Here is a 12,208-nt window from a genome sequence, read left to right as displayed (position 1 = left end):
AAATTCAAAAAGAGTCTCACTAAACAGCTTCTGCAAGGAAGAAACCTGTGGTTTTAGCCCCAAAGTCCACTGAAAGTGGCTAAGCTAGCAGACGTAGCCATACGATGGTGTGTCCGATGGTCCGTGAACGCACCTAGTAGGGAGATATCAGTGAACATTTAGGCTAAAACATGGGCTTGCGGACACTTGGATGACACCACCCAAGCAGTATGGAGGCATTTTATGTTTTTTCTGTTGTTTAATTAAGTCTAAGTGTAAGTCGCCATTGACTTCAATTGTATTGGATTCTGCTGCAACAAAGTTTACCCCTGAGACTCCAGATGTGTTTTGTGGACTCAAACACTTCACCCACCCCTCCAAATGAGAAAGATGAAATAAAGAAAAAATATTCTTTACCTGGTTATACTGTTGTTTATGATTCAGCAGCACTCCATAGATCTTGGATGCTTTATATAACTTATTAAAAATTGTTTTGGACTTATAGTTGAATAACCTGTAAATTGATAAGAGTTGTTTGTCAGCTAAGTTTCTATTGGTCAGATTTGTTGTAGAAAGAAAATTGACTGTGCAGTCTTTAGCAGGTATGTGCAGCATGTGTATGTCACAGCCACCTGCAGAGTGCTGCCTGCTCATTAAGTAAGAAATTCAGAATATCATCCAAAGAGTGGGAACATTTAAAGCCTGTAAGGGATGACATAAAGACAGCAACATGCAAACCCTCTAAGACCAAGTGACAGAGGACAGTTGTTAAGTTCGGCCTACCTGCTGAACTGCATGTCAGTTGCAGGAACTTTGCGCAAAGCACAAACTACCGATATTATTTTAAGCTCTGTCTGTTGAGGATGGTAAAATCAATGAGACATTTAAAAATTCAGTTTTCATTCCTTGTCGTTTCATTTTGTCACGTTCCCACCACTTGCAGAATATTGCTTCAGTCAATTATAATAGGCCGTTTATTAGACACAGATGTGGCTGACTGTGTGGCATTCTCAATTCTGAGGGTGTTGATGTCATAAGTAATAAGGAGGATGACCAAAACTACAGACAAAAAGACTGTAGCAATTAAAGTTTGTAATGCAGAATAGGATTGGGACACTGGTAGACGAATATAATGTCAATTGCCAACTTGTTGAGTTCACTGTCGTTTTTAGGGGGCGATAGTTTGCGCAATTTTATTTCATTTCGCTGATGGACTGCCTCCTTGAGAGTTCATTCAAAATTCACATAAATAAAAAAATGTAAAAAGGAACTAGTAGTTCTTATACATATGTTATATTCATTCAACTCAGTCCATCCCAACTCTGCTCGCTCACTTTCTTAAAATCACTCTCACTGACGAACAGACACCGACTCAGCTAATGTCTCTTACCAGTTACAGTTTAAAGAAATGTTTAGCTTTTCAGTGTCCATATACCGAGTTGTTGTTAGGAAATTTTAACATATCCCCCAAACCTAATGCAGAGGCAATAACTTTTCTAGTTTCTCTTGTATTTAAGAGGAGGCTGAGAGTTAATACACCACAACCATGTTAAAAAATTTAAACATCTAGTTTTCATCGCAAATGGTAAGAATAAACATAGTACATAGTCTATGCACAGAGTACACTGGAATTTGCAAATCCACACAGACACCAAAACAGACAAGCACAGGAGCAGCATGAACTGAACGACATAATGCAGTAGATTAAATTTTGATATTTTTTAGATTGTATGTAAGCAGTACAAACATAATAAAATCAATCAGCCTGGCAAATTATTTAACTACCAGAAGTTCATCTCGAATACAACCCTACCCAGTTTTGCATTTACTAACCATGTCAACTCACAAGGGACAATATTACTGTGCATAGCCATGGGAGGTGCGCATTTATATGCAATCAATAACATTTTATTTGATTAGCCCATATTCAAAAATCCCAATTTGCCACATAGGACTTAAAAGGGTAGTTCAACAAAAAATTGTAATTCCCTCATTATCTATTCACCACTATGCTGACGGAGAGGTAGACAGAGTGTTTGAGTCCCCAAAACACTTCTGGAGATTCAGGGGAAAATAGCGTTGCAGCCAAATCCAATACAATTGAAGTAACTGGGGACTCCTTCAAATGTAAAGACACAACAGAAAAATAACTCAAAATGCCTCCATACTGCTCCTGTGGTGTCATCTAAGTGTCCGTAAGTCCTGAAACGGCATCATTTACACAATGTTTTTAGCCTAAATGTCCTGATATCCTCCTCCAGAGGCACGCACACACCGCACTCAAGCTCTTGCCCAAAAGCATGGCTAATTCTGCTAGCAGTGTGATAGTAAACTATCCCTTTAACAACAATCTGCACAAGGTGTGACAATCCTCTGCCCTAAACCCTCAACTAGAGTGAGGAAAAACAAAAAAAAATGTTAATGGGTAAGAAATTGCAAAAACCTCAGAGAAACCAAAATGATGGATCCATATTTCTCAATCGAGATAAGTGGAGTAGATGTCACAGATAATACAGAAAATCTAAAGCATACATTTTTTTTAATACTATGCAAAAAAGTCTCCCACACACGTGCACAAGTCTGCATTCATGCCCCTACATGAAGCTTTAACACCCTGGCATAATGGATATGACTTTCTTTACGTTTCATTTATTAAAGTTTTCTGTAGAAATTCTGATGAATTTGATGAATCTTATCAAAAACATCCTTGTTGGTGTCCTCTATGTGTATTGCAACACATTTCCATCCTCAGAGATTTGTATTTATCTATTTATTTTCAGTTTTGTATCAGTTGCGTGTTAAAAAAAAAAAAACACCTGCTCACTTTCAGTGAAACCTTCAGGTAATCTCCAGCTGTATTCTCACAAGGGCTCACTCGTTCAATATCCAAAGTTTAACTAGGGGGTCAGCAGGAGAAACTCCAGAGAAAGTCCACAGCAACTGACACATTTGAAAACTCATTTGCAATCTCACATACCACCACCTCTGGATAATTTCAGGAGTACATCCAGAGTTCAGTGCATGTCTGAAAGCAGCTAAAATATCTCTTCTCATGTGTGTTTTCATGATAAAACATAGCTTGGAAGCCAGACATTCTAGTTAGGGTTCCTCCTGAGCAGCTTTCAGACACATACTGAAGTCCAAACATTCTCCAGAGAAGTTGTATGTGTAAACACAAATGTCCGAGTGAGAGTCTCCTGAGTTTCTGCAGAATTTCTCCGCCTGGACACCTAGTATAAAGTCTGCAGAAAGTCAGGAGGAGCCGACGTGAGAACACAGCAGGAGATACTCTGCTTAATTCAGCGAGTGGGGATGTTGATGACACTTACAACATGTCACAGATGCAAACAGGAAAAAAACAAAAAGAAAACAAACATCTTCGCACAAAAAAGCAGCGCCAGACACTGGGACACCAACGAAGATGTCGAGAGTTTTTGGTGATAGGGGACGTTGCCTGTGTTGATCTGCTGTAAACAAACACGTTATCTCTGCAGCAGAATATATACGTTACATCCTGCTGCACCACTCATCACCTGAATCCTATGGATAATTATTTGCTGTTATGAACGTGTCTTGAGCAGAGAAACTCCCGCTGTGTTGTTAATGTGTGAAAGGAAATCTCTGAAGAAAGTCCTGACCCAATTCTCTGTAGTTCCTCCAGAAGACAATTCTAAAAACAGCTCTGGAAAGACTGTGTCGAGTATGACCCCCTGTCACCATGTAGTGTGAACTGCAAAGCGGTCCAACAACTTTGAAAGTCATATTGTGTTAACTTGCATAAGCAGATCACCAAAGTCTTTTGATTGGTAGAGAAAGGGACTATCATGCTGGATCATAGCGTTGTCTATTTTTAAATTAATTGCATGCAAGTTACTGCTGAGTAACTTGCTGAGTTTATAAGGTGTGTGTAATCTTTTTATTTTGATTCCACTTTTACCTTGACTGCACCCACACCCGTGATTACAAATAGTATTCCCAATATTAAATATAAACTCAGTACATGTGGCTGCCTCCATCAGGTAATCAGTCAAAATGGCCTACACAGGTTCACATTATAGCCAAGCAAAACGTTTTGTGTGCAATACTGTTTACAGGGTCTCAGACTCAGTCATCCCATTTAACTGGAGAACTGTAAGGTTCAAACATGTACATGAATATTTAGGAAATGTTTGGGAAGATCTAAATGCAGGGCCAAATGAACCCAACTCAGGTCTCAGGGGCAACAGTGAGTTGTGTGGTTCAGATCCAGCTTCCTAACTCAGCATTCTCTGTTTTATATTTGGTTGAATATAGATATATTTAGAAACAATTACACATTAACCATAATGTCAACTCAATATTAAAAAGCAATTTTGTTGTCACAAGCACCCTGTTGTCAAAATAGGGCCTGGAGATGCAGCGTGGCTCTGAAGCATTTAGAATATTACCAAACAAATGATCAATGTATCTAATTTTTGGAAAGTAAACTGCCACAAACAAAGCAAGCCTGGGTCAGCTGCCCCGTTACAAGGAACACTGGACATACAGCTGATGTTTGGTTGTCATGAAATGGGCTAACACGTGATGCTAACTCTGGACACTATTACTTCGGTGCCTGCTGTGTCGACTTCTGCAATTATGTGATGCGAGTTCGGAACTATACACGAGCGGCGGCGTCATATTTAACAATGCATATTGGTAAAACCTAATATAGACGCTTTTCGATGAATTGATAACGTTAAAGGGTGGCTTCTTCTCTGTGCTTGCTAATTATCGTTAGCCAGCGCAGGGTGTATTGTAATCAAGCTAAACGGCTAGACTAACGCCGTAGCCCACATACGACTAAAGCAGTTCATCAAGTATCCGTATCACCTTCAGATTTATTAACTGACTTAGTCAATGGGGCTCACAGAAAGTCATCACAGCTTTGTTAATGTCTGTCGTGCGGTTTGTTGATCCTGAGCATTTACTGAGATAGTAGCACTCTGCTAACATGTAGGCTAATAGGCTAGCTAGCGTTGGCTGTATTCGAGACGGTCCATAAAGGACCAGTGCTCGGCTCCCATTATACTTCGTGACGAGCTACGTCGATATTACGATTTAAAGAGAGTGCAGGTGAACATTCATGGGCACGTAATGTTATGTAAAGACAACAGAGTATTTCTTCCCATGCGGCCAAAACTTCACAAAGCAACGCAACACAGGCCCACAGAGTCACCGTTTAGTAGTAGACCGCCTCCCCCGGAGCCCAACACCAACCTGGCCTCCCAGTCATTCCACTGTGGCTGCAGTTTGTGGGCGCCGCTGAGCCGAGACCCTGGAGCTTTACGGCTCATTACCTTCTAGAGAGCTGCATGACCCGCTGGCAGCAGTTACCGTGTCTATCCTAAAGATGACTTTTCACTATTGTTTTTAGTCAAGTCTAGCGAAAAGGTTAGCAATTTGGCGTTATCGCTAGCTGAAGGTACTCTTCTTCTATGAGTTAGTACGGCATGTGACATCCTTGACGTTATATTACTGACACCTTGTGGAGGTAGTTTCACACTACAGTGTCTGGTTTGTCTAATTCATCTATCAAATATCCGAAATTCCAATTTTGGGCGGAAGTAAAAGGCCCGGGTATCAAACATGATCTTTAAATAAAAAACCGAAACACAAAATACGTGATATTTTCGGGAAAAAACGGGAAATTGAGTCGTTTTTGAATAATGAAAAAATCAAATTAAAAAAAGGCACTCCTCTTTTCATTTTCCATATTGTTTTAATGCTACTAAACAGGCAGACACTTGTCCCGGAACTTAAAGTAAATATTTTAAAATAAAGCCAAGAGAATGGGATGGTAATGTTAGAAAAATAGACAAATAAATACTTAAATTGATACATGTGTCATTAAATATATACATATGAAACATAAATAAATGGTTTATATGTTCTTTTATTTTCATTTAGATATAAAATACCTGGCGCAGAGAGTGTCTTGTGTGCCACAGATCTAGATACACTGTCCTGATATATACTGATGGCTGGAAGTGCATGCAAGCGGAGGCTAGTATGGAGGGCACCACCAGTTCCACAGGAAAAATGCCAGGCAATAATAATACTACTACTAATAATAATAACTTGGATTTGCTTTTCGAGGTACCCACTTTAAGTTAGGAAAATATTCTAACAATGACCCATCACATGGCTAAATGGTAAATGGTCTGTATTTATATAGGGCTTTTCTAGTCTTGATGATGGCTATATTTATGCAGATATAAAGGACACCTGTTCTCGGTTACAGTCCTTGCGCTCAGTGAATATGATATAGCATGAAGTGAAATGATGCGGCTGTGACTTATTATGAATATATATTATATTCATAGTAATTTCTGTGGCATATTAAGTTGAATCATAACACAACTGCACCCATGACCACCCACACCAGCTCTTGTTCTGCCATTAAGATTCTGTCCTTCTCCAGACTTCCTAACTTTAAATAGAAAGAGTAAAACTCATGATGGCGCCCACCTCTGGACAGGAGTATGTCTCACTAGCAGCTGTCACAGCTTCTCTTCACGTCTCCTTCATAACAAATCTTCTATCGATTTGTTTGGGAAGATGCGTCACTAGTGGAGGAAAAGCTGAACTTCAGAACATTTGCAGTTTTGGAAAGAGAGATCACTCTGCACAAAATTGAGACACTAAGTGATGTGAACTGATTTATTTATTTGTTGGTTTGTTGTTTATCCCTGAAAAGTTATTTTCTGGTTTGGTTGTTGATCTCTGGACTCTCTATTGTTGCTTAACATCAGTGGGACTGTCCTAAAAGGGATTTTCCATTTCTCAGTACTTAATATTGTAATTCCCTGTGTTCACAGACACACAAGTTTGTTAAGGTAATGGGTAAATGAGTGTAGGTTCAGGGTGATGAAATGCTTGATGTAACGATCGAAAATCAAATTTCCATTCAATGAATAATATGACATCCTGTCTTACTGTTCTCGCTCTGCAGGTATCTGACTTCAGAGTTGCAGGATCCAAATCTGGAACTGTCACTCAACTATCATTTATTGTAATTATTGTTAATATTAATTATTGATGCTGCTATCATTGCTGCAGTTATGGTGATGTTATATCAACGCACCTATTAGTTTCAGTATTCTACTTTTAACTTTTAACAGAGCTTGAATACAACAGTCACTTTCGACTATTTCGTCAATATTTGGGAAGGAGGCCACATACTATAATAATAATAATAATAATAATAATAATAATAATAATAATAATAATAATTATTATTATTATTATTTTGAGAGAAATATTAGGGCTTCTCCTAGAATTATATTGTGTCTGTGTTGTACATGTGTATGATGCAGGAGCAAAGCATTCCTGGTTGTAATGGCTAACATAAAGATCTATTCTCATCTATTTACTATGTAGTAAAAACTCATAGTTTTTTGATATAAGGTTACCTAGATAGAATAAAATGTTTAAATGGACCATGAGGTGAAATTAGGATGAGAGCACAACAACCCTAAACCATATGATTTGTGATTAACAACAGAAGGAATACAAACTGATTACATGTTCAATATCATGCAAACATACATACATGCCAGATATGTAAATTAACAACCTATCTTCACTGCATTTATAGAAAAGGTCATCTTTCCTACAAAATGTATTTAGCTGCTGTTGTTGTTTCTAAACAACCCCTCCACCCTCCACCCTGCATCCTCCCCCACCCGATTCCTCCCGCCCTTCTCATTCTTTCCATGTATCTCTCCCTCTACTGGCTAATAATACCTCTGTTCAAGCTTGAGTATACAGGCCTTTGATGGAGCTGGCCACTCAAGGCTGCTGTGCGTCAGCCGTGACGTCAATCCAACCAAACACACAGGGCTCTGTGTGGAGGAGAAGCCGGCTGTGGGTGGGTTATCTGGGCCCATTTGCTGCTGCATCCCTGCTCTTAGATTTGCTTGGGAGCACAGTGAATGAAAAAAAACACACATGAATGGAGCATGCTAGGCAAGGAGGGAGGGGGAGCAGTGGGGACAAAGAGGAAGGAGCATACCAGAGAGCTGTTGTAAACTGCCATTTTCATTCCGCACAAGTCTGGTATACTGTTCTGATATACAGATGCTTTTACTTGACATGTAAATGTAAAGATTTTTTAAATATTTAGATTAAAAGATTTAGTCAATATTTCCTTTGATTGGAGCATGTGCAGTTTCATTCCTGGAGGAAATGTGTGTTTTTGAGTGAAATGTTTCCAAAACGAAGGAAGTGGAGATGGATTTCAGTAGTGAAGAACTCCTGGTTGTAATATTCTGCTCTTCTTTAAAATGGAAGGTCATCACAACAGCCCTACTGTCAAAAGCTCCATTTTATCTTTGGAATAACTGTGTGGCATGAAAAAAACTAAACAAAATATGGAAAACATCTGTTCAAAGGGGTCCACTGCATCAATAATCATATCACCCATAGACTAGAGACACAAGATTCTTCATTGTTCAGTCTCTCTCACTCCAGATTCCCCTTCCTCTGGTATTTTCAAGTAAAAAAACAAAAACAAACAAACAAACAAACAAACAAATCTCTCTCTCTCTCTCTCTCTCTCTCTCTCTCTCTCTCTCTATATATATATATATATATATATATATATATATATAGTTACCCTGAAAAAACAAGTGCACCTGAAAAATGTTTTGTAATTGCTCTTAATTTAATTCCACTCAGTGAACTAGTCAGGTACATGTCAAAATACACACATCACACAGTCCCACACACAGGTTTCTTCCTCGGCAACTGCACAGTTACTAAGAGACTGATTGCAAAGAGGCTGTGTTTCCATGGCAACCTAGTGGCTGACTCATCTTCACTGCAGTGCAAACTCTTATGCGAGCCCACATGTGTATCTCTGTGTTCATTCATTTGTCTTCATATAGTTTGAATTTAATCATAAGAATGCTTAAAACTAAATAATATAATATTTTCAAAGAGTCTGAGGTGATGAGGCTTGAGACTCATATTGTAAAATAGTGCATCACTGTTGCATCTTGCCTGTTAGTCTTGTCCAAGCAGTGCCTCACAAAACTGCTCTACCACTGATACTGTAGTGGTTCTCCCTGAAGAATCAAGTTGAAATACTGTGTAAACATATATTAACATTTCTCAATGAAAAACATCTAAAAGGCAAACTAACAAAACAGGCTCCTTAAATCCACTCAAGCTGCTTCAAATTTCACACACTCATAGCTGTCAGTCCTCTCATTTTTTTCATCTAGGTCGATGAATTATTCCCTGGGGAATGGGTGACAATGTCAAATAACACTGTATCTCACAATTTTAAAGAAAGATGAAAATAGATCTTAGAACTGCTCAAAACCCAGATCCCCACCAAAATGTATTGGGTTCTTTCTAGGCCTGGGTCCCATCCTTCCACCAGGTTTTGGTGGAAGGATCCCCAACCTCAGGCTTAGGTATGTTAACCTCACTGTAGATGACTGAACTTACAGTTATGTATACTGTAACATTCCTCAAGGAATACGATCAAAATATTTTTTATTTTATTTACTTATTTGGCAAACACTTTTATATAAATGACAAATGAGTTATATACAATATTAAAGCTTCCGTACAGTAGGAGAGCTTCAATTAAGTTCTAAGTGTCTTCTGTCAATGAGCAGAGGTGTTACATGTGACCTTTTTAGGCTGATAGAAGACCACACACCACATTCTGAGATGACTAGGATTTCAGTTGTAAAGAGTGGCATTACTCCCTCCGCGTGGATATGTTTGAGAGAGAAGCGAAGAGAAGAGATTTGTGTCAAGACCATGGCGTCATCTGGCAGGAGATACAGGTACACTTTGGTGTTGTCCTCATAGCAGTGGTTCGAGAAACCATGTGAGTGGGAAACTGGACCCAAGGAAGAAGGGTTTATTGCAAAGAGAAGGTACCCCAGCACTGCTGTGGGTATAGGATAAGGCCACATTGAAGGAATGCCCTGTGACATAAGCTTTAAACCAGCAAAGTGCTTTGCTTGAGATGTTCAGTGGAGTGGCCGCTCTTAAAGCCCAACTGATTATGATCAGGGAGGGCGTTTTGTGAGTGGAATTCTGAGAACTTAAAAACTGCCCCCTTGATAGCTTTAATAAAGGATGGAAGTAGCAAGATTGGTCAATAGTTTTTTGAGCAAATAATCTGGACTGCTTACTGTAAATTTAGAGGACTAGTCCTCCACTTTGGCAGTGCTCCCTACCTGTCCTGCCAACCACAATGGGTTTTCATTTTTTCTTTGAATTGGACAATTAAACCTATTAATAAAAGCAGATAATAGAAGAACATAAAGCACCTTTCAGTCACACACTGATTTCTGGATGATCTCCTAAAATTATCTGGAGAGGCTATATATGAGAATGCGAATGTCTCTGGAATTTGTCCTGCCATCTCCCAAGTAAAACAGGTAATGTCTGAGTGAGCCCATGTGATAATATAGCAGATGTGCTGTTAACAAAAACATGTGATCTCTGCAGGGTAATTTATATTTATTTTATTTCCTACATGCTGCGCTACCCCTCATCTGAACGCTGCAGACATTTCTGTGTTGTTGTGAACACGTCTAATCAGAGAATCTCCTGCTGCATTCTTCATATGTGAAAGGAAAACTCTGGAGAAAGTCCGTACACCATTATGTGGACATTTTGCAGAGTTCATGTCTATAGCAGCGACAAACCCAACCTGTATAAATGTTGTAAATTGATGAGCAATTGATATCATACACACACACACACACACACTTACACAAACACACACTACACACCCTGTGTGTGTCAATAAAGTAATGGAAGGTAATTGTCATGTTACATTGTATAAGCTGCAAAGGAGTGGAAGTCCCTTCCCCCCTCTACCCAGTGTTCATCTTTTTCCACTAAGAAGCCCTGCATTATTAATGCTTGTGTATGTTTCTGGGATTTAAAAAAATAAAATGCTTTCCACTTGATATGTTTATGCCTGTGTTTGTGTGTATATACATTCATACCGTTTCTATATCTTTATTTGCTCTCTCTCTCTCTCTCTCTCTCTCTCTCTCTCTCTCTCTCTCTCTCTCTCTCTCTCTCTCTCTCTCTCTCTCTCTCTCGTAATGATTTGTCCAATATTGTGCAACACCCAGTGTGTTATACTTGCATGTGTGCTCTCCATGGCTGCTTTGTGTGTTTATGTGGGTGTATCTCTTTGTCCCGAGGTGGAAGGCTGAACAGGCGGGTAATATTCTATAAATAGAAAGCTCTCTAGCGCTCTGTCTGTTTGGAACCAGAGAGAGACACACACAGAAAGAGGAGGAGATGCATGGCGTCACTTCCTTATTGATGTAATGCCCATAACAGGAAAAACCCCAGGAACAAGGTTTGTGACAGTAATTGCCTTAAAATGAGGCCATATACACATATGACCTGACATCAAAGTAATGGCCTTCGAGTGGGCACAGCTGCTCAGGTCAAGCTGATTTCCCCTTTTCATTTGAGACCACACACAAGGGCCACAATTCACAAACAGAATGTTCTGAAAGACATTTTATAGGAACATTAAATCCAGATTTGATCAAATGAAAGACATACAGTCTGTCCTTAGTCCGTGGTTTATGTAGCGGTTTCATCTTTTATGATGTTTACTGACTTGGGATCGTAGTTGACTCATTTTTATTTTCCAGTTCACGAGTTGGTCTTTCATCAGGACCAATCTGTGAATTTAACTGTAAACCCCCCAAATCCAGCTATTTGATTCAGAAACGTTAATACAATACATAAAAAAACAATTAATTCTGCCCAAACATTTTTATTTCGTTTTTAACTTTCATTTAATCATGAAGTCCTTTGAGATTCAAATGTCCTTTTCCACGAAGATCTGGATTTTCCCTGTAATGGCTTTATAAATAGAAAATATAAATAATTTGGGCTAAAAGATTGTATACATTATATTTGATATATTCACTGGCACACTGGCACCAACATCTTGGACCAAAGCAAACGCTTTGATGTCCACAACACAACTCCCCTCTCCTTTATTTTCCCAGCAGGTGTAACCCAGTCTCTGTGTGTTACAAAGCCCAGTGAAATCAGCCACTACACAAAGTTACCACCCGTAGTGGTGTTCGGTCGTCCAGCTCCTTTCTTTCGTGTATACGTATGTTTACGCCTATATATCCCCAACAGCTTCGCATCTGCTGACAGCAATACTCTGGTCAGTCATTGTCAATCATCGCATCAA

At 39.1% G+C, this 12,208-nt stretch overlaps 1 protein-coding gene across 5 annotated transcripts in view; it reads right to left on the bottom strand.

Moving 5' to 3' along the window:
• smg1 (SMG1 nonsense mediated mRNA decay associated PI3K related kinase) overlaps positions 1-5,444 on the bottom strand; it is a 79,254-nt gene extending 73,810 nt beyond the window's left edge. For 4 of the 5 annotated variants that reach the window (XM_047343825.1, XM_047343826.1, XM_047343828.1 and 1 more), the window contains exon 1: positions 5,218-5,444. In XM_047343825.1, coding sequence (XP_047199781.1) covers positions 5,218-5,294 — 77 coding nt within the window. In that variant the 5' untranslated portion in view covers positions 5,295-5,444. The remainder of the gene's footprint in view (positions 1-5,217) is intronic. The other variant, XM_047343827.1, reaches the window with a different exon arrangement.
• Between the last annotated feature and the right edge of the window lie 6,764 nt (positions 5,445-12,208).

This window comes from Hippoglossus stenolepis, chromosome 16, assembly GCF_022539355.2.
Source record: "Hippoglossus stenolepis isolate QCI-W04-F060 chromosome 16, HSTE1.2, whole genome shotgun sequence".
NCBI classification, from domain to species: domain Eukaryota; kingdom Metazoa; phylum Chordata; class Actinopteri; order Pleuronectiformes; family Pleuronectidae; genus Hippoglossus; species Hippoglossus stenolepis.
The sequence above is the reverse complement of the archived record's forward strand: the minus strand, read 5'-3'. Positions and strand labels throughout refer to the sequence as shown.